The 23,825-nt window shown below is 42.4% G+C and overlaps 1 protein-coding gene across 1 annotated transcript; it reads left to right on the top strand.

Annotated features, from left to right (window-relative positions):
- The first annotated feature begins 5,741 nt into the window (after nucleotides 1-5,741).
- LOC147635620 (uncharacterized) lies at nucleotides 5,742-21,269 on the top strand. Its single transcript, XM_086802293.1, has 6 exons — nucleotides 5,742-5,865; nucleotides 5,954-6,082; nucleotides 6,179-6,220; nucleotides 6,332-6,412; nucleotides 6,516-6,607; nucleotides 21,161-21,269. Exons 1-6 carry the CDS (start codon nucleotides 5,803-5,805, stop codon nucleotides 21,267-21,269), a joined length of 516 nt encoding a protein of 171 aa, XP_086658419.1. The 5' UTR covers nucleotides 5,742-5,802.
- Nucleotides 21,270-23,825: the final 2,556 nt, after the last annotated feature.

The raw sequence follows: 23,825 nt of genomic DNA, 5'->3' as shown, positions 1-23,825 counted from the left end.
GAGAGAGAGAGAGAGAGAGAGAGAGAGAGAGAGAGATTATATGTTGTATTTTTATAACAATACTACATTTCCATTTCAGATGGCAACAATAGATAATAGTCTACGGAGATGTAAATGTAATTACAAGTGCAGCCATTCACACCTTGGTTGTGAAGATGTGAGTAGGACATATTATTCACATTGTCACCAAGACTTACGTGGAAATATACATCCATCGGTTTTGGTAAACGTGAGTGAGCTTAATTCTATGGAAAATAATAGGTTGATGCATGGAGAGCCACCCAACTCATCTATTGGACGACGAAGGAAAGTGTGGTGTAGATGGAGAACATATTGCCATGGTGGAAGAATGGTTGCTCCATCAACTTATGCAAGGCATAAGCTAATTGATGAGCGATTTGAAACTATTGCAACAAATCTTGGGTTGCAAACTTCAAGATTTGGCTCTTCAGAACTTAGAGAAGAAGAAGACAATGGACCTTTGCATGGGATGATGCATGAAGATGATAATAATGTGTTTATTGATACACATGATGAACATTATCACCACCATGAGGATGAGGAGGAGGAGGAGGAGGAGGAGGAGGAGGAGGAGGACATGGTTGACATGGAGTTGTCTTTGGTTGATAAAATCATACAGAGGGTGATTGAATTGCAAGCACTTTGGGATGAACATCAGGCTTCAGTGGAATTTCAAGATAGTATGCTTAGGATTCTATTCGGAGACATGGGTGGTTCTAGGAATAGAGCAGATAAAGATAAAATCAATACACCAAGCCTGAGTAAACTATTAGTGCAGTTGCCAGAAACATGGGATGGAGATCTAGATGGCATAAGTGTTCCCACATGTTGGGAGCAGTTAAATACCATGTTTTCGACACTTGGTATGGTTCATGCAAATCGATATAGAATATGCCAAGGATTAGACAATTCTATACATGATGTTGAGCTCTATCCACCAAGTAAAGAAGACTACATTGGTGACACTCTTGAATGTCAATGCAATAAGTAAGAGAAAATTAAAGCGTGATTGCTTAACATGCAGTGAGAAGTGTTCAAAGTGTGCCAAGCTTAGAAAGGATATGTTATGTTTAGATTATGTTCCCATTGGTGAACAACTGAAGCTTCTTGCAAAAAGTAGATCTTTGTGCCATGACTTGTTGGAAATGTGGCGAAATAAAGAGAGATGGTTGGTATCTAATAGCTCTGATGATTCGAAAAAAATTTATGATTTTTGGGATGGTACAAAATGTAATAGTGTTAAAGAGTTTTGGGATCCACAATCATCTTTTGAGTTGCCCTTGATATGTGATAATGTCCATTGTAAAGAAGCTTATCGAGCATGGCCTTCTTCTCACTAAAATCAGAAGCACTTCTAGAGGGTTGGAATGAAAGTGAGCAAATGTACAAGTTTATTTGTAAGGGTTGTCGAGCTCCAATACAAGGTCTCAAAAGACTGTATATTCTCTAGCGTTACATATATTAAAGTGTGTTACATACTACTACACCTTAATGTGTTACATACTACTACACCCTAATATGTCTTCTTTTGAATGGACAGGGAGATCCACGTAATTTTGCTTTATTATTACATTGGGATGGCTTCCAAGCATCAAAGACGACGACCCAAAAAAATTGTGGTGTGGTTGAGATCAAAGTTCTCAACTGTGGGAAGAAATCTTTGATTGGAGTGATACCTGTGTTATTTATTCCATTCAGTTGCAAGAAAGTTGTTGGAAGCTCGAGCAAACTTTTCCATGTTTTTATGAAACCTTTGATGGATGAGTTGGAAAGTCTCTTCATACATGGAATTGACTTACACTTCAATTATCCTGTGTCATCTATCTTTGCAGATGACCACTTTTATAACCAAAAATTCCAAGCTCGTGCTATGCTAATGATGGTGACTGGAGACCATCCAGCTCAATGCAAGATTGGATCATGTAAAGAAGGTGGTCAAGCTTTTTGTCGTAGAGACAAAGCAATAGCCACTTTGGACACGGTACTTGTACGATCAAAACAGGTATCAATTCAGATATGCTCCAATAAAAAGATCTACCAAAGAGATGTCCAAACATTTAATTCTTGCAGAGCGAGCAAGCACCCAAGCTCAATGTGAAGAGATACTAAAAGAGGCAGGTCTTTCAGGTAGATCAAGTTTGTGGAGACTTTATGATCTATATGGCTTTGACGTGTCTCTTGATTTGGTATATGATTGCATGCACATATTAGCATTGAACTTGTTTTCAAAGTATATCGGTTGTCTAATGAGAGAAGTGGACAATAAAGTGGAGAGAAATAGATGATGCAACTCACAAAATGACAAAAGTGAGGAGAGAAATAGATGATGCAACTCACAAAATGACAAAAGTGACACCTTATTCGATTCGATATGGTCGATGGCCGAGGTTTCCTAGCAAGTATTTTGAGAGTTATAAGGCAGAAGAAAATCAAAAATTTGTGCAATGGTGTTTGCCATATATATTGTGTGCCATATATATTGTGTGAAGTCAAAGGTATCGCTAAGAAATTCTCTGACTTGGGTCTCTTGCTCATAGATATTGCCCAAGCATTTTATAACTACACTCGTGATGATAATGGATGGTCACAAGAAAAAATTGACATTATAAGAGTCATGCTCGCTTCTTGGAGAGTAAGGTCAGAGGAGCTCATCGGGCCAAATTCAGCCCCATTAGAGCATGTTGTAGGTATGATGAATAATCCTTTCACTTATTATTCTTTCACTAACATTCCTTTTACATTCATACCTATAGTAATGATGCTTTACTTTGTGATGTGTGGATATACGTTCCGGAGAATTGTTGGATGATATTTTACGTCATGGTAGCCATGATGGATTTTGGTGTTATATATATGAGCGTAAGGTCTCAATCTATGCAAACATCAAAACCAACAACAAGGACAATGAAATCTCTTATGCAATCTATCACTGAAGAAGATTGTTTACATGGGTATTTATGTATATTCAAAAAGATGTTGATAGACTTTTGCCTCACCAAAGAATGTTCAGAGAGTTTCATCAAGCTCTTTCTACTCCAGATGGATACTTAGTAGATAAAGATGGCTATTTATGAATGTCCTGAGTGGCATGCATTGGGTATTATGCATGTATCATCCATTGTAAAGGCCAAAGAATTATGGACCTTATCTACTATGAATGCCATACCAAGTGGATGCCAAAGAGCAATTCATGAAAAAGGTATTGTCATTGCAGGGAAGAAGCTAAAATACAGGGATGCAACTGTTGAAGAAAGAAGGTATGCTGAGAGCAGTATTTAGACTTGGGGATTGAGAGAGTAACAGAATATAAGAAAGTCCTATTTAAGGGAGAGGTCTATAATATTGGGGATCAAGTTGTGGTGAAATGTGATGAAGATGTAACATTAGTCTCCATGGGGTGGGATATTGGAAAGCATGCATAACATCTCTTTTCTCATTTCAGTGTAATGGTGAGTTAAGGCTACTTTTTGGAGCCAACTACTACAGGCAATGTATTGTGGTTGTTGAGGGAGGATTTGAAAGGTTAGATGTTGATTATACCAGTGGCATGAGTGTGTTACAAAATGTGTATTTGCCATACACATGGGATTGCATAAGGCCTATTAGTTCTTTACTTCATAAGTTTATTCCCATTCAACATGGCAAAAAAATCATCGCATATGAGATAAAAGACCTAAGATTGAGAACACGCTTGATTCAGCCAGGCTATGTTGGATGCATTCCACCTTGGCTAGAGGTGAATGATATTGTTCAATTGAAGCCGAATTTTGATGTATTATGCTCCTCAACTGATCTAAAATATGCAGTTATTAGAGTAGTGAGTTACACAACAAAACAAGTGAAAGTAGCATGGTTAGTGAGTTACACAACAAAACAAGTGAAAGTAGCATGGTTAAAAATGATTCATAATCAAGAAAAGAGATGGAAGGTAGAAATGGAGGACAATGATTGGAAGGATTGGTGGTTATGTGTATCTATTAATGATAAATGGAAAGTTATCAAAACAAGGAGCATGATAATAGAGGGAGAAGCAAAGGTAGTTCCAATCATATGGCAATCGTAGCTCAGTTTCTCATCAATGGTACTTTTGGAACTTAAGCAACTCTGAATCGTTGGTATGTTTCAATGTACAATGAGTGTTTTTTATCTTATGTCATTTTATTCCTTATAGTTTTCTATTGATATGCTTGCATGTAATATGTTCTCCTTGGATTGAATTTATGTAGGTTGGAGATGGCAACTACGAATGTGGACATGCAAGCAATGCTAAAGAAAATGATGTGTGAAGATAAAAATTTCTTGGGTCTCATGAGCACAATCATAAAGGATATTGAAAGTTCTCCAACCTCAAAGGAAGGTACACATGTTTTAACGATCTTAAATGTTGTAATCTTTTATATATAAAGATATAGTAGTGTGTTTGTAATTAGTTTATGCATGTTATGCAAATTGTTTTCTATGTCACATGGTTATGCAGGCAATGGGGAGATTAAAGATAAGGAACCTCCTTTTTCACATGCTCTTGGCCAACAAGTCTTAGCAGGTGTTAGTCCTACACCTACATATGATGAGGTGTTTTGAGCACCTAGATTGGTGAGTAGAGACCAAAACAAGCTCTATGGGAAAGAATTATTAGAGAAATGCTTCAAGGATCAACATGCCATTTTGCTTGGCAACTACCGCCTTGTACGAAGGTGGTTTAATGGAGTTGAGACTCCTAAAGATCTTTGCCATAACAAAGAGGCACAAGAAAAGATCAAGAGAATTATTTGTGAGCATTATCATGAGATTGCAACTCTAAAGTTCATTGGAGCTGAATATGTTAGGTTGGAGGAAGATATCTATAGATGGTGGGTCTCAGGTAGACAAGCAAATAGAAAGTACAATAAGAAGAAGATTATCAAGGACAATGTAAGTGCTAATGTTTACGCTTATGAATGTTCTTTTAGAAACTAATAATTGGATTGATAATTTTAAAACTAATCTAATGCATTTGACATTTTGTGTTTGATAGAAGGATACATTGAAAGCATAAGGGATGACTCAATCCATAGATGAAGCAAGTAATGACATGGATGCTAGCTCATCACTTCATGTAAGTATATTTTATAGTTTTTTAAACCATAAATTGTATGCTTCAACTCTATGTGTGTGTGTGTGTGTATTATATATATATATATATATATATATATATATATATATATATATATATATGATTTAAGAAGCTTAATACATAGTTCATCACTTTTTTTATTTGGTCTAAATTCATAGGTCTTGTCTTGGAGCTTGCATTGACTCCTCAAGGAAATATTTATTCTAATGAAGAGGTAAAAGAACTAACTTGATATTTTCTTTTCCTATGTAAGCAGCTTTTTTACATGGGTATGTTTATATTATATATTTATGTGGTTCTAGTTTTAACTTTATGTTATTTTACATGTCATGGTCTTAAAGCCAACACTCAATCTTCAAGCATATAATCATTCTTATATGAAGAGGTAAGAGCTAGAAAGATGTATCATAAGGAGAATGTATAATGGTTTTTTCTTTGAATCATGCATAGTAACTTATGCAATGTTACATGTTTTGAACGTTTTGTTTAAAAGATTTTGTTACTAATGTGAACTTTATAGACAAACTTTGAGATTCAAGCTAGCTCTCCTTACATTGATGCGATAAAAAATGATCAATCTATAGAGAATGTAAGTGTATTAGATAATTGATTTTATTCTAAGTAGGATTTCTTTTGGTTTTGTATTAAACGTATGCTCTTCTATATAGATGGATAACTTCATATTAGGGACAAAAAGGTTTGAAGGGTTGAAAGATCATATATCCGATGAGGTGTATTCTCTTAGTCCACATAAAGATTTGATTTTAAGACTACTATTTTTTGAATTCTATGTGATTTTGATAACATCTTATAAACCAGGATTCTTATAATACAACAATGGAGGAGAATAATTATTCCTTTACTGAGCTACTACATCATGACACATCAAAAAGAGTGAGAGCCATAAGAAATCAAGAAGCGAGAGTATATATGACAAGTGAAGACAAGGTTTGGTTGAGTTTTTCTTTGTATATGTGATAAGTTGTCAATATTTCTTCTAATATTTTGTTGTACTTGTAGGATCCAATGTTGAATTTGGCTAAGTATACGAATGAGGTTTCAAGAAAAAGTCAAAGAAAGAGAAAGGTAATGTAAAACTTACAAAAGTTTTCTACTATCTCTTTGTACTCCTATTTTTTTTCTCTTTCTCTTTTTACTTTTGTGATTATTAATGCTAGTTTTTGGCTTGTTCCAAAGGTAAGTGAGAAGATGAAAACTCACTTGGAAGAAAGAAGTCACCAAAAGGGTAAAAATATTATACCAACAACCATTTTAAAGGTATTGTTAGATAGATGTATAATGTTATGATTCTCCTATTTTTAACGTAATGGATTTGATGTTTCTATTTTTAACATGGGTTTAATTTTGTTATTTCAAATAGGATTTAGAACACATTGGAAAATCAAATGTAGAGGCATCATGTGAACCTTTACAAGCAAGTGATATTATATTAGAGAAATTTATCATTGATAAGTTTATTATTTTGAATCTTTTTATTTAGGTAAATTGAATATGCTTTAAAATTTTATATATTGTATTATCATGAATGTAGGTGAGCCACATTTCAGAGGAGGATATGGAGACAATCTTATTAAAGTACATGAGAGTGCATACAATCCAAGACATGTACTTTTCTCTCAAGAGTACATATGTCAATCTAAAGAAGGAGAATATTAGTTTCAAAAACTACTCAAAGGATACGAAAAGGCCTGGGAGTGACATTATGATTCGTGACATTGTGCATTGGCTTATTGCCAATAAGAAAGCCAAATTCAATGCACAATCCACACCTTTAGAAGATGTAAACATAATCCCATGACATTTAGATAATCTTGAAGTACTATTTATTTTGAACATGATGTACATTGACTACTTTTGGTCCTCTTTTTAAATATGCAAGACTTTTTTGCTTAATCTTTGATAAATAAAGAGATTTTTATTTTATAATGCTTTATAGAACTACTTAATCTATTATGTTGTAAGTAGCATATTAGCACGATTCATAGAACTATCTAGAGGATAAGCTACTAAGCATTCTCTATATAGAGATACAATGGATTCACTATATAATTTCCTAGATACAAATAAGGATATCTAGGAAAAGTGCAAACTAGGGAAAATGTAACAGTTTCCTGGATAGGCTACCTAGAAAATACAATGCATGGATTTCTCTACATAGATAAATTTACATATATAGGAAAATTTTTCCTATGTAAGCAAATTTTTTTATATAGAGAAAATCTTCTTACATAGGAGATTTTTTCCTTTGTAGGAAAAATTTGTTATATAGGAGATTTTTTCCTTTGTAGGAAAATTTGTTATATAGGAAATTTTTCCTATTTAGAAAAATCCATGCATTGTGTTTCCTAGTTAGCTATCTAGGAAAGTGTTTCATTTTCTCTAGTTTGCACTTTTCCTAGATATGCTCATTTATATCTAGGAAATTATATAGTGAATGGTTTTTTTTTACTATATAGAGAATGAACAAAAGTGCCTTGTGACATACTTCCACAAGAAAACCCACAATCCCCCATTTTACTAATAATGACGACTCACTTTGCGTGCGTGTATGTGTGTGTGTGTGTGGCAGGGATGTACACTGGTGGTGACAGCAGCGCAGTCGGGGTACTTGTTGGGTTCTATCACAGCACAGAACCGAAACGATCCGCGTGACAGGGGAGGGTTTGTTTTCATGGGGTGCACTATAATGGGTACTGGAGAGGTGTACCTGGGGCACGCCTGGGGTGCTTACTCCCGCGTCGTCTTCATGTACACCTACATGAGCAACATCATCGTCCCTGTTAACCCATGGCGGACATTGAGACGTACTATATTTTACGTCATTAATTTAAATATTCTGAGTCATGGGCCGGGCTTGTCGGCACCATATGTTAAGGATAAAGGGATTGGGTGATCGCCGATGAGAGGCGCACCTTGGATATCAGTAGGATAAGGGTTAGGGTCGGCCGGCCATGTATGGGCGCCCAAGTGTGAACGGCCAAGTCACCTATAAGAGTCAAATGTAACCCTAAAATCCTCATTCTCATGTGTTGTGAATACAAGAGTGCTCTTGCCTTATCTCTTTGGTTTCCTTCTCCTGCGTATGTGAGAGAGAGAGAGAGAGAGTGAGAGAGCGATCGAGCACTGTGTAGCGGCACGGCGGCGGAGAGGCGGTAGAGCGGCGACGACGGCTCCTTCTTCACGGCTGCGACGCGGGAATCCTTCAAGGCAGCGGTTGAGCGGTGAGTGACACACCCTTTGGCATTCTGTTTAAGCTTCCTTCCCTGGTTGTATGCTTGCAGCCATTCGTGGCTCGCATACGGTGTCCGGCAAGTCCCCAACTACGACCTGTGCTGCAAAAGCGCACATTTTTGGCGCCGCTGCCGGGGAGTTGCCCTGCACCAAGCTCCAGTTTGCAGCTCGGCTGCTGCGTGAAGTTTAATCTACACTGTAGGAAAGCGACTGTGTGTTTGTTGTTGAGGTGTTTCAGTGGTTGCAATCTCTGTTTCTGCAATTTGTCTTCTGCATTTCTGTTTCTTTTGTTAATTTTCCGCTCCGCGTGTGGGCGCACGATCGGTTATCTGGTTTTCTATGTGTGAGGGGGGTTTCTGAATCCCCAGATCTGTGCTGTGTGCGTGAACTGCGTCGCGGCCAAGGCTAGAAACCCTAGAAAACTTATCTCAAAAAAAAACAGAAAATAAAAATAAAAAAATATAAAAAATAAAAAATAAAAAATTAAATTTTATTTTTAAAGAAAGAACCAAACGTGTGGAGAGGAAGAGAGGAAAGATTTTCTAATTGGAGAAAATTTTTTTGAAAAGAAAGAACCCCAATTGACCCACGACCCCGGCCCCGGCCTCGGTCTCGGTCTCGGTCTCGGTCTTTTGATATATATATATAGGAGAGTGAGCCTTCATAGCTTTCTTTCAAGTGAGAGCTTATGGGAAGTCGTGCCCTATATGTAGCCCACTCCCCAAGGAGTAAAGTGAGCATGTGGGATAAAGCCCTCACCCTTTCCTCCACAAGCAAATAGGCTTTTGCCCCTTCCCCCCAAAGGAAACGGACTGTTTTGAGAACTACAGGAGCTTTAGATAGGCGAACACGGTGCTGTAAAGCACGCTAGGACTCTTTAAACGATACGCTCGTTTCGATCTATCACACGCCTTAGTCCAAGTTCGACCGTAAGTAAGGGGTCAAAAACGAGTTAAAAACAATCTAAAAACAAGTAAAAACGAGGAGCAAAATACCCAAGAAACCACTTGTGTGGGCTTCAAGGGTAGTTACCAACGCACGTAGGGTACCCACGTCACATGCATCTACGTTCTGGTCGGGTGCTAGAGCCTGAACCACTAGAAAGCGTTTCAGTCTACGCATGCTCACACCATCCCTCCACGTTGGCATCTTGGCCTTCGGTTGGAACCCAAGGGAGTGCAACCCAAGATCCACGAATAGTGGATAGTGACTCGTCCTGTGACTCAGAAGCCATGGAAGGACACCCTACCAAGAACCCTGAGGAGACAAGCCAAAACATGCCAGTGTGGGCCCCACAATCCGGATCTAGCATGTTTAGTCGTCTAATAGAGACCTTTAGTAGAGCTACACGCTCTGATGAGCATGCGACAAGCGAAGTAAATGAAGAAGGAGGGGTAGTAGATTCACCATTCACATCTTATGTAGACCCTACCCTCCCAAAGAGTGTCCATGTGGATATTCTACCCACTTCGTTTAATGAGGGCCCTACTGAGCTACCAACTTCCGATGCTCTTCCTAAAGTAGAGGTCCCTAGACGCCAATCCATAAGAAGTGACATTGCGTCCACTTCAAGAGAACCATTTGGCACACCAAGTCTAGATGGGATATTTCTCAATGAAAATTGGGAATATGATCTACACACAGAGACTCTAACTGACCTATACACAAGTTACACATACCATGTAGGTTGGTTAGAAGTCCTACGATCTACATCTAGCGCCACTAATCTAGAGGAGCAACAACACATGATATGTGAGGTGATTCATAGAATTATCCAAATTGAGAGGCAAAATAGGGGAGTGGACCTAGTTTCCACTGGCCCTATGAGGTTTTTGGATACGGGCAAGGCCAAACAACCAACCCTATCACAATTGGAGACTCCCTCGGTGAGTCCCATAGACCCTTCATATGTTGTTTCGCCTGGAGTCTCAATGCAGGTTGAGCCCACGAGTAGTAACTTTAGCTTTCCAACCTTGGCTCAACTTTCCATTAAGGACTCCACAATGCCTACCCCAATGATGAGCATGACAGAAAGCGCACCTGTTACCACTGTAGTTAGTACGACACCACTACCTAGTGGAACAGTACCTACAACAGTGCGTGGCAGTGCCTATCGGCCTTATGTACCTATTGCTACTCATGCTCATGTAGCTCCTACGCCTCTTAGTATGCCAATGGCGTATGCTCCACGACCACCTTATCATAACCATTATCCAAGGGGAGCTAGGCCTAGCCACATATCATATCCTACGTCATTTGCCAACCTACTCAGACCAACGCCAACTCCTATCAGCCAGGCTATCCCAGAAGTGCCTCCACCAGCTATGCCTGCTCACCTAGGTGATCTCGCAGCGTTTGCTCAGACGATTGGACGATCTATTGCGGAAAACATGCGGGGTATGCCTGAGAGAGAACCTAGAAGCAAGGCAGTACAAGTGGCTAAGCTCACTCAAAACTTCAGTGGCAACGAGGATGTTAGGAAGCACATTGAAGTCTTTGAACACGTGTGTGATTCCTTGGAAGAGCACAATGAGCTGCATAAATGTAAAGCCTTAGGCTTAACCTTGAGTGGGAAGGCCGGAGATTGGTATCGAACCTTAAGGGTTGAAGAGCGCACTCACTACCCCACTCTCAAGAGATTGTTCTTGAAAGAATACATACGCGAGGGTGTGCTTTGGGGAGTAGCATCTCAACTCCAAAAAGCTGAACGCGAGGAAGGGGAGTCAGTGAGAGACTTTATAAGTCGATTGAAGTATCTAAATTCTCGCTGCGCTCCCGACGAGCGCTTCAATAATAACCAACTGCTCGATAGATTCATCCGAGGATTGCGCCACGAGGACATTTACAATGGCCTAGTCATTAGAGGTCTTACAACGTGGGAAGCAGTCACTGCCAATGCAATCCAGTTAGAAGACAACTTGATGATTGCAGGTAAAAAGGTGTCTTCAGAAACAAAATCCGTTAGTTCGCAAGTATCTGGGCACGAGCCAATGACGGTAAAACCTATTGCCAAGGAGCCCAAGATATCTGAAATGTCTGTGACCGACCTTACTAAGGCTCTCCAAGAATACTTTAGGGGTAATCGAGCTCCTCAGAATAGCCATATGTACCCAAGGAGAGAGCAACAATGGTGTTCGGTGTGCTTAGGACCACATAGCACGAGTGAATGTCCCACATTCAGAGTCAAATTCAATGGGAATTGCAATGCATGTGGTAAGTATGGCCATCAATCTAAAGATTGCCTAGTACTTAAGCGAATGTTGGCAAATCAGGCACCACTAGCCTGGTCAAACACACCTCAAGTACCTGCGCTAATGCCTGCACAACCTGTCGAGCAACCGTCACAGCACATAGTTCCAAGGAATCCGAATGTAGTCCAGTCTGTGCCGTTACCACCGCCAGTGCTAGGACCACAAACTCCACATCCAAGGATAACCCCAATAAACCAGATGGGTTGTGAGTCACATAGTGCGTGTGGGGATTATGAAGAGGAGATAGACCCCACTGCTCCATACGGGATTGATACGTTTGAAATGATTCCCCAGTACTACATGGAGGATCATTTCGGCCAAGTCAAGCCTGTATATCAAGCGGCTGCTCTCGCCACAAGAGGGCAAAACCTTAATACTTTGGCGAGGAGGCCACCTCTTCAATGCTATGATTGTGGTGGACCGCATCGTGTAGCGGAGTGCCCTAATAGGTTACAGAAGATCGCTCCTCAGATGCAACCAAATCAAGGGAGCACATCGGGAATGCCTGTACTTACATGTAATCGTTGTGGCATAGATCATTTGATCGCTCAATGCCCACATAATCCTAATGCACCCAAGATTACGCCATTGAATTTGGTTGAGGTCACCAACCAAGCACGAGGAACCACACCCGTTGTACCCGCGAATGTAGTTACACGGTCAATGCTTCAAAATCAAAACTACATTCTTAAAGAGAGGGATACTGCATCAATCGCTCAGGCAAAGAAAAAGAAAACACGACGAAAGAGATCGCTTAATGCCACGAGCTCCAAGCCCAGTTCAAAGACTAACATAGGGACAGGAGACGACCCCGTGTATATGAATGATCCTGAAGATGATTCCGATTCAATAGGAACCATGGGGACCAAAGCCACTACCTTAAGGGAGGAACCCACTCGGGAGCTCAATGAAGGAGAATCAAGCGAGTACAAAAATAAGGAGAAACAGAAGAAAACTTCCTCGGCCCCACAACCAAGTCAGTTAATGCCCTCTCGACCACCCAAACTGACTGAGACTCCCCAAGACAAGCCACGTGGGCCAAAAACCCTTAAGAAAAAGATTGGAACTTATCCAAACCCAGTTGAGGAGATTGAACAAGTGCAACACTTAAGGGGTTTGGTGGAAGAAACACAAAGAGAACTGGAGCCAAACCTGAGAAAAATCAAAATTCCAGACACAGTGTTCCCTACGCAAGTTCAGCCTCACAGGAACCATAAACCGTTAGCTATACCTAGCATCATTCGGGAAGAAAGTGAGGATAGGACATCAGGAAGTGGGCAGACACCCTTTTTGCTTGAAAGAATGTTTAGTGAGGGAATGCCTGACCCCATCGAAGAGGAAGTGATTCCATCTTCACCAGTCCCTAGTCAAGGGGCGATATCTCGAAAAGTACCGTTGAATGTGTCCAAGCTAATGGATTTCATGTCCTCCGAGATCAGAACCACAATCATATCCAAATTATACGGAGATCCTGAGCTATTCTTAGCTCTTCGGGCATTTCTCAATGGAGAACTAAAGGCGGGGCTACCACAATTTGTAAATATGGATAGACCCGACACGCTTCAAGATGAAGGGGTACATTGGGATCTACAACCCAACCTGGATGAAGATTCGGTCGTTGAAATACCTGTGAATAAGTTGGGTCAGTACTTTGAAGGGGACGAATCTAATGCCACCCTCCCCATTACTACCAAGGGATTAACTCTAAAGGGAATCCTTGATGGTGGTGCTGGCGTGAGCATTGTGACTAAAAACTGTTGGGAATCTATGGGGAGACCTCACCTCGAAGTCACAAACATAGTGGTTAAGATGGCAAACGGAACCATAGCTAAACCTATTGGAATGTTAAGGGACCTTAAGATCAAGGTCCTGGGATACATTTAAAACATACCTTCATTGTAATGGATTTCTCCAAGCATCCTATGTCATATCAAATGATCTTAGGACGTCCTTTCATGAGGGAAGCACAAATGGTGCATGACTGGTCGAAAAACCATGTCTACCTACAATTCCAGGACTCTGTCATTCGAGTTGATCTTGAGAATGGTCGTGCGCATCCTTTAGGAAGCAAGGTTATCATTGATAATCGATCAGATACCACTATTCACTCCGCCCCATTAAGATATTGCTATACATGCAAAAAAGAGACTGATGATGGGAAAGATTCTCCTTATATGGATGTCCTACCGGGTATGACTGAGTCGGATAACGTGGATTGGGTACACCTAGCGGCAACCATAGACACATGGGGAAATAGAGGCACAAGTTGGGTAACACCTGAGGGGCAAGATATGCCACCGTTAGTGCCAATAAACATGATAGGTGTTATGCACTTGACTCCTGATGGCGAGAACGTGGCAAACTCCACTGACACTGAAAGTAGCGAAGACTCTGACCAATGCAACTCTGAGTCTGAATCTCAAGAAGAAACTGACCCTGAGCCTGAAGGGAAAAATGAATCAAATATTCACCCAAATGTGGAAGCAAGGTGCTCAAGGCCTAGGACAGTGACCTCCTGCAGTTCATCCGAAAGTGAGGGGGACACAAGTGAAGATCGACCAAGTGAGTTCGAATCTGACAGAAACAAAAATCAAAAACTTGGTAAGAAGAAAACGAGACATAAGCGCCAACGCTATCGAGCTAATGTACGCACTGCAATAAACAAGGAAAGATCCACTGCAGAATGGCTTAGTTACGTAGGAGCCATTGATGCTCATCGGAAGATAGCGGATAATTGGGGACAATACCTCCAAAGTGTCATGTGGTGTATTCCGCAACCTCATGACGTCGCCCAATTAGAAATTGATGAGAAGCCAAAACTAAGTCGTACTGTAAGAAGGCGGCAAAACCAAGAGTTGGCTCAACAACAAAAGGAAGCGGAATTGAAAGAAAAAAGCCTGGCACAACAAGAACCAGTAGACTTACACCCCGCACCCAAGCATTTCAAATCATTTACCACAGGGGGAACGTAAAGTGGTCTACACAAAAGCCCAACGAACGCCTACCAATGGGAGTAGCGGTGTCTACGATGGCCCTGCGGTAGTTAAGGAGATAGACTTAGCAGATCCGGGTGAGGAGTCTAAACCAATTTTTATTGCTCAAGACCTCACCAAGGCGAAAGAAGCTGCACTTACGAAGCTTCTTAAAGAATTCAAGGATATATTTGCTTGGACATATCATGATATGAAGGGTGTTCCACCCTCGGTGGTGCAACACACGATTCCAATGATTAGCACTGCTAAACCAGTCCAGCAACGTCCCTACCCAATGAATCCTAAGTACGCAAAGATTGTACAAGAGGAAATTGAAAAGCTGGTAAAATGTGGATTCATATATCCAATTGAGCACTCAGAATGGGTTTCTCCGATAGTCATCGTGCCAAAGAAGAATGGGAAACTCAGAGTGTGCGTTGATCTCAAAAAGGTTAATGCAGCCACCAGAAGGGATCATTACCCCTTGCCATATTCTGAACATGTGCTTGAAAGAGTGGCAGGCAAGGAGGCATATAGCTTTTTAGATGGGTACTCGGGTTACAATCAGATCACAATTGCAGTCGAGGACCAAGCTAAAACAGCATTTATCACGGAGTTTGGAGTGTTTGCCTTTCGCGTCATGGCTTTTGGCTTGACCAATGCACCTGCAACATTCCAACGATTGATAAACACGGCCTTTAAGGAATATCTAAGGGACTTCTGTGAAGCTTTCTTAGATGATCTTTGTGTTCATTCCTCTTGGGACGAGCACTTGATGTGTTTACGAAAAATATTTGAAAGGTGTAGATTATATCGCATCTCCTTGAATCCTTTCAAATGCCAATTCTGGGTTAAACACAGAGTTATCTTAGGGCATATAGTGTCCAAAAATGGGATTTCCACAGACGAGAGTAAAATCAAGGTCATTCTGGAACTGCCACCACCCACCAACTACAAGGGAGTCCAACGCTTTATGGGCCACGTTGGTTATTATCGAAGGTTTATTCTCTTCTTCGCCGAGATAGCTCGACCATTGTATAAACTTCTCATCGAGTTTATTTGGACCGAAGAATGTGACCGTGCCTATGAGCTACTAAAGAAGGCCTTGGCGAGTGCTCCAATCTTGAGAATGCCTAACTAGGATTTACTCTTCCATGTGCATATTGATGCATCAAACTTTGCTATTGGGTGTGTGTTAACTCAACCTGGAGAACACAAGCTAGACTACCCCATTAGCTTTGCCAGTCGCCAGTTGAACGATGCTGAGATGAACTACACCACTACGGAGCGAGAAGGGTTGGCAATGATATATGCAGTAAGGAAATTTCGTTATTACCTCCTTGCCACCAAGTTTGTTTTCTATGTGGATCATCAAGCATTGTTATATCTGGTAAACAAACCATGCTCCACAGGAAGAATCACACGATGGCTATTGATTCTTCTTGAGTTTGATTTCACGGTTGTTGTGAGACCTGGCAAAAAACATGTTATGGCTGATCATTTGTCTCGCATACCTAATGGTGAGGCTCCTACGGGGGTTGATGATGACTTACCTGACACTTCCCTGTTCATGGTGGAGACAATGCCTGAATGGAGTGAGAAGATTGTTAACTTTTTGGTTAATGGCTTTCCACCCAAGGAGCTTCGTAAAGATCTAGCTCAAAAGCTGATCAAAGAATGCGAACCCTATTGCCTGATAGCCGGGACTCTTTATAAAAGAGGAAAGGATGACGTTCTTAGGCGTTGTGCCCGAGAGGATGAGTATCTATACATTTTGCAAGAGGCACATATGGGCGTAGCCGGTGGTCACTTCTCAGGAGACTTAACTGCGCGAAAGATCTTACAATCAGGGTATTGGTGGCCCACTATGTTCCAAGACACATCACTCTTTGTGAAGGGTTGCGATGAATGCCAACGATATAAGAAACCCCAGAGGAAAGATCAGATGCCCCTACATCCGATCAAAGTAAACCAACCATTTGAAAAGTGGGGTTTAGACTTTGTAGGTCCAATTAGTCCAGCGGCCCGAAACACACAATCTCGCTATATTATCGTGGCCACTGACTATATGACCAAATGGGCTGAAGCAAAAGCAACACGTAAGGCAGATGCAAGGACAACAGCCAAGTTCCTCTTTGAAAATATAATCACACGCTTCGGTTGTCCTTTTGAACTTGTGAGCGACAATGGTACACATTTTATAAATGAAGTGATTAAGGAGCTCACAACAAATTTCATGATATCCCATCATAAATCTACTCCTTATTATCCGCAAGCGAATGGCCAAGCCGAGAGTACAAACAAGACATTAATCTCTGTTTTGACAAAGACAGTTGAAGCTCATCGCACGGATTGGGATCTAAAGCTTACAACAGCTTTATGGGCCTATCGTACTGCGTACAAAGTGGCTATCAATTGCACACCATTCAAAGTGGTATATGGCCAAGAAGCAGTCATGCCGTGGGAATTTGTCATTCCTAGTCTTCGTGTTGCTACTCAAGAGGGTTGGGATGGTAATCCCTTAGTAGAGCATCTATATATCCTTGAGCGGCTAAACGAAGAAAGACAATTGGCTGTATACAATGCCCTTGTGGAGAAGGATAGAAGGAAAAAATGGTTTGATCGCCATCTAAAGGACAAGGACATCAAGGTTGGGGATAAAGTCCTGATGTATGGAGTGCGAAACGAAAAGAAGAAGCTCAAATATGCTGGTAAGGGACCATATAGAGTATGTGAAATTACCCCGCAAGGTACCATCAGAGTGGAGACTCTCGACGGAGTTGAAACCATTGGATTCCTTAATGGGAGCAAATTCAAAAGGTACTATGACCCCCTGAGCCAAGAGGAGTTACATGCAATCCATCAAAAGAAGGCAGCCAAAGAACAAGCTGAGCTTAAAAAGATACAAGCGAGAGTCGAAGCAAAAGAACGTCAACAGCGTGCTAGGCGACAACGAGAAGCCAACTTGGGAATTACGCAAGTATTTTTCGAGGAGGCAGAGGAGGATGCACTGGAATCTGACCCACCTCTAAGATACCCAATTGAGTTACAGAGTCCTTACGGGGAGGTGCTGTATAATGCATTATTGGATACAGGAGCTCAACACAATTTGCTATCATATGGCGTGTGGTGCCAACTTGGAAAACCACCTTTATCCAAGAGTTCTATCCAAGTTCAAGGAATCAACAAGAAGAAAACTCCTGTCTCAGGAATTCTGCACACTCCGGTTGCTTATGACAAGGGAATCATAATTCAAAGCTTTTTGGTTATGCCTGCGGGTACCATGGAAGGGACTGTAATCTTAGGGCGCAAATGGATGATGGCCACCAAGTGCAATATCGATTGGGCAACCAGACAAGTCACAATGCAAGAACCAACACTAGGTCTGACCGCTCAAAATCCCGCACCTAAGTCATCCACTCAAATATTAGATAATGAAAAATCACAAGGTCCAGTGGCAAAACCATCTTCGATTGTTGGCCACCCCTCTAACGCTTCAACGCCAAGAGTGGAAACAGGCAAGGTGGTCCCTAAAGCTCCGCTTACTATGCCAAAAAACACATACAAATGGGTCCCAAAGGCTTCGTTAATAGCTACTTCCCCTGCTCAATCTCGTTCAGCCACCAAGAAGCCTCGTAAAAGGAAAGCAGCTACCTACCCAAAAAAGGGCAATGTAACATCACGATGGATCCCTAAAAAATTATTAGTAGCCCAAGGGTACTACGAGGGAAATGACCAGATTTGGGTCCCTAAACATAAGCTGAATCCCTCTACATCACCTGTAAAACTTTGCAAACACATTGTTGCCACCCCAATGACAATTCAAGACCGTGGTAAGGGAAAGGTGACAGAGTGCTCCGCACCACTTCTTCCAGAGTTAGTTTGGATTCCCAAACGATATCGATCATTACCACCTAGGAAGGGGGGAGCCACATGAAGCTTCTAGCTCCTCATGCCAGGCACACGCTGATATAGAAGTTTCTACATGCTCTACACCTACTCTTGCCAACACCCAACAGAAAACCGATAAGTCTACGTCTCCCCTTGTAATAGTATCGTCGGAAACCATTTCCTCCATTCGTCAATGGGAGCGTACACTACCATCTCTGCAATTGGATGTGGCCATAAGGGTCATAAAAATCTATCTGCCCACATCACAACCTATGACCCGCTGGGCAAATTGGTTCCAAGAGGCTGCAACATCATTGCAAATAATATGATCTACCCAACCAAAGGAGGAGCATGTACTCACGCTCGACATTCTAATGCTTCCTCCTTATAACCTTCTCCCCTGACCATGTAATTGCCAAATTCAAGGGGATGTATATATATAGCTTCATACATTTAAAAAAAAAAAAAACAAACAAACAAAGAAAAGAAAAACAAAAAATAGTAAAAAGAGCAAGAGCACAAAAACAAGAGAAATATCCGTATACAATCAAGAACTAGATTGACCTGTCATAAACCTACTGATGCTATATCTGTGTTTGCAGATATGGCAAATTCCCGATCATCATACACTTCATCCACTCCCACCTTTGGTGAGAGGTATCATCTATACCTTTCTCAGATATTTCACATGTGCTATCCTGTTATTGAAACTGAATGGGATCATATAGATGTACTAGCCAGAGAGGAAAATGTTGAAGAATTAGAATGGCTCATTCGCCTATTGACCATGACTGACCCCTACTCCGTAGAGGAAATATCCCCGATAGCCCAATGCTTTCCTTTTCCACAAGATGACTATCCTCGCATGGTTACATTCTTGATGAGTTTATGTGGATGGGAAAATGAAAAGGAAATATCTGATAATGATGAATAGACGGATGAAACTCATGGCACTACTGAGGTTGACTTTATTTGTTTGGATGATGCGGATAGAGGCTTAGCCTTAGGGCTAGAGCCAGGACTCTACAACATCCTCTTACCGTATCCTCAGTAGTAGTGTGGTAACTGGTAGGTAGGTTAGTGTTTTCAAGTTTTTTCTAGTTTGGATTCTTTAAACAAGTCTTGAAATTTTCACACTGATGTGCCTCTCGAGGTATAGTGCTTGTTAGTTGATTGTACAGGTTAAAAAGTTTGAGGTGGGTTCACTTTCAAGTCCTGAGACTGCCGCAATGTTCATCAAAATATATCTACATCAAATTGCAAGTTGTCTCGTCAATTCAAGGAGATCTCCAATTACAGGTGTAATTCTTCCATACCCACTCTCTTTCGTTTTTTCTGTTCAATTAATTGCATGAACTATAATGCATGACCACATGGAAATTGTCAATGAACTACTTAGTTTTTGAAGTTGCTTGACGTGCTAGTGTAAATCATTAACAAGCTTAACCTTATTGGATATATTCCTGAGAATGCATGACGTCTTTAGTTAACCTTGGAATACGATTGTCTTAGGTCTAGGGTCAAACCATCTTAATGTTTGACACCTGGCCATGTGTGTGTTGACCTCTAGGACAGTTCTTAGAGTAGACACAGTGTGGTCATCTGTTTATTTATTAAGCTTGGTTATTTTCCTTGACTTAGGCCAGTTATAAACCTTGATTAACCTTTGACACCTTGCTAACTCTTGATTTACTTTCAATAATTTTAAACTCCTGTTAATTTGCTACACTAGCTCATTCATGTGACCCTTAAACTAAGTTCTCATAGCAACATCCATTGTGGTCTAACATGCTTGAATTTATACACTTTATATCTTTTGAATTCCAGCATACTTTCACTCTTTTCCCTATTTTGCAGACGGTCAACCACAACAACCCTATCGAGCTTACCATACCATAGCTTCCGCGAGGACGGAATCTACATCAAGAAGGGGGGCATGTTAACCCATGGCGGACATTGAGACGTACTATATTTTACGTCATTAATTTAAATATTCTGAGTCATGGGCCGGGCTTGTCGGCACCATATGTTAAGGATAAAGGGATTGGGTGATCGCCGATGAGAGGCGCACCTTGGATATCAGTAGGATAAGGGTTAGGGTCGGTCGGCCATGTATGGGCGCCCAAGTGTGAACGGCCAAGTCACCTATAAGAGTCAAATGTAACCCTAAAATCCTCATTCTCATGTGTTGTGAATACAAGAGTGCTCTTGCCTTATCTCTTTGGTTTCCTTCTCCTGCGTATGTGAGAGAGAGAGAGAGAGTGAGAGAGCGATCGAGCACTGTGTAGCGGCACGGCGGCGGAGAGGCGGTAGAGCGGCGACGGCGGCTCCTTCTTCACGGCTGCGACGCGGGAATCCTTCAAGGCAGCGGTTGAGCGGTGAGTGACACACCCTTTGGCATTCTGTTTGAGCTTCCTTCCCTGGTTGTATGCTTGCAGCCATTCGTGGCTCGCATACGGTGTCCGGCAAGTCCCCAGCTACTACGACCTGTGCTGCAAAAGCGCATAGTCCCGGACGGATGGTACGACTGGGGCCAACCCTCTCGGCAAGGGTAATTATAATTAATCTCTACTCTTGAATCTCCTAGCTTGAATTTGAAGCCTTATAATCAGCTGCTTGATCTTGATCTGGTGCATTTTGGGGTGCTTTGCACTTTGCAGGACTGTGTTCTATGGGCAGTACAAGTGCTCCGGCCCAGGCGCCAACGCGGCCAACCGAGTTGCATGGTTTCACCAGCTCAGTGATGCAGAGGCCCAACCCTTCTTGTAGCTCAGCTTCATAGACGCTGGAAACTGGCTTCAGGAAACCTAGCCTCCTCCTCACCACCACCACCTAGCAAATCAGCAGAGAAGCTTTGGCCACCCCGATGGCCGCTCTCTGCTCTCTTAATCAGATTACTTCCCCCCCCTCCCCCCTAATTTTGTGGTGGCTTTTGGGGTTCAACCCATCCAGCCCCTCCCCTTCATTCTTTGACTTCATTTCCATGCCCTAAATGGCATGATGCTTTGATTTTATGATTAGAAAAGCTTTCTGTATAGATGATCGACTTTAGAGTCATCACAAGAAGCTTACGATGAAGTCTCATTCTAAAACACAATGAGACTTTGTCACGTAGGCTGTAATGCCTGTGAGACCGACGGCAGACCGGATGGCCATGTCCGGGGTTCAGTGGGAGAGGACGCCCATGCGGAGTCATGGGCGGCCAGGCTAGTGTGGACGGTAGGCCACACACTATATAGCCTGGGGGATGAGGGGCAATCCTCATTCTTCCTCTATTGGGTGGTGAGCCAGAGGCCATCCCCTCCTGTGGTAGCGCCCGTAGCGACGTTACGAGTATCTAACACTGGTATCAGAGCGTCGGTTTAATTGGGTCGTCAGGGTCCGCGCGTGACTGGGGGACCGGAGCCCACTCAATGGTTTTCAACCATTCATCTTCTCATCCTTATCTCCACAATGGAGTGTGTGGAGGGAGGCGGCTAGAATTGAAGGGAAGAATTCTCTCTCTCTCTCTCTCTCTCTCTCTCTCTCTCTCTCTCTCTCTCTCTCTCTCTCTCTCTCTCTCTCTCTCTCTCTCTCTCTCTCTCTCTCGGTAGCACACACCAAAGCGAAACGGCAGCAGGTAAGCAATTTTTGTTTTTTTCTTTTGCGTTGAAGCCTGTCTGCAAAACAGTTTTCGATAGGGTGTAGAGAAAATCGCCTGGTGTAGAGGGGGGGCGAAACCACCCATAACACTGTGTGGAAGGGGGAGGCGAAACCACCCATAATACTGTGTGGAAGGGGGGGCAAAAACCAGCCCCACGACCTCTTAACGAGGCGACACAAGTGGCCAGCCAGCCACAGGATGTGTGCAGAGGGGGGGGTGAAGAATCTCTACGTGAAGCGACCGAGCCCGACTGCGTGAAACTGCTGTGAATGGCTGTAACGAAGACCACCCGTCTGTGAAGAAAAGGCTGGAGGGCGCTGGCCTGCATTGTGCAAAGGGGGAGGCGAAGACCACCCGTAGGCCTGGTGCAGGCCAACCAGGCGCAGCTAGCCCAGCGGCCAGCGCAGCAAGGCGGCGGTGGCCAGCCAGGCCAGGCGGCGGCCAGCCAACCAGCAACGCGGCGGCGGCCAGCCAAAACGGCCACCTAAAAAACCAGCAGCCTCGGCGAACTGCCAACAAAATAAAAAAATAAAAAAATTATCATATTTATTTTTTTATATTTTCATTATTTATTTTTAATAAAATTAAAAATGAAAGTAAATTCACACGGATCCTCTCTCTCAGCTGGGGAGGGATAATCCCGGCAAGGGATAATCCGAGTGTTTTAGGCACAGCCTCCCGAGAAAATTTATTTTTGTTATGAGTTGCAGGCTTTTTTTCTCGTGGATCGGAGCATCCCGGACTAGCGACGCTTGTAGAGGCTCGCAGGGCAACACAAATCGACAGGCAACCGTAAAGGGGGGTGACTATTCTCTCTCCACCACTGCTCATTTTATTAGCGTTTTTTTTAGTAATTTCCGAGTTCTTGCATTGTTTTTTTGAAAGAATTAAAGATATCTGCTAGGCGTAGTGTGTCCCCATCGCCTTCTACTTCTCTAGGTTTTTCAGGTCTCTTGTCCTCGGTCGCGGGTTTGACCCCGACCGAATTGTTAGGTCGTACACGCCCAACCGTTGTCCGGTCCGGAGTGCGCTCGTCGATCACGCATGATCCGCCAGCGCCCTCCTCGTCTATTGACCGTGCTCTAGGACCCAGCGAGCCCGCAGTGGCCACATTAGCAAATGACCCCTTTCTGGCCAATGAGCCAGAGGACATGAACACTGACGTCGCCGAGGGGACCGAGGAGGACCTCTTGGAGTACGACGACGATGATTATGACCTATTGGACCCTGCTGATGTCCTGACAGAGATGGAGCTCTCTAGTGGACTGTTTAAATATCTTAATGCCAAACTGAACAATATGGGTAAAGTTGAGGCTGATTTAGTCACGATGCTACAAAAGATCTCCACACGGTTAGATACACTGACAGCCGCCTCGGCTAGTACTCTGACTCCTCGTGGTAGCCGAGCTCCTGCAGCACGGGTGAGCGTAACCTCACCAGTGGTTGCAGGAGTATAGGCCGATGCGCCTGCGGGGCCGTCCGTAGCGAGACAGCTTCGTCGTTATTAAAAGACTTAAAGCCGCCTAGTTTTGGTGGCGAGGAGAAGGAAAGAAACAAGGACTCGGTCAATATGTTTCTAGCGAAGTGGTCAGATTTGCACGCGCTGCGACAGCAGCCTAGCCGTATACAGCCCGTATAGAGGCTAGCCTCTCATTAACCGACAAAGCGTACAAGTGGTGGAT

The sequence above is a fragment of the Cibotium barometz genome, chromosome 9 (genome assembly GCF_041138505.1).
Source record: "Cibotium barometz isolate CiBa-2024 chromosome 9, ASM4113850v1, whole genome shotgun sequence".
In the NCBI taxonomy this organism is placed as follows: domain Eukaryota; kingdom Viridiplantae; phylum Streptophyta; class Polypodiopsida; order Cyatheales; family Cibotiaceae; genus Cibotium; species Cibotium barometz.
The sequence above is the reverse complement of the archived record's forward strand: the minus strand, read 5'-3'. Positions and strand labels throughout refer to the sequence as shown.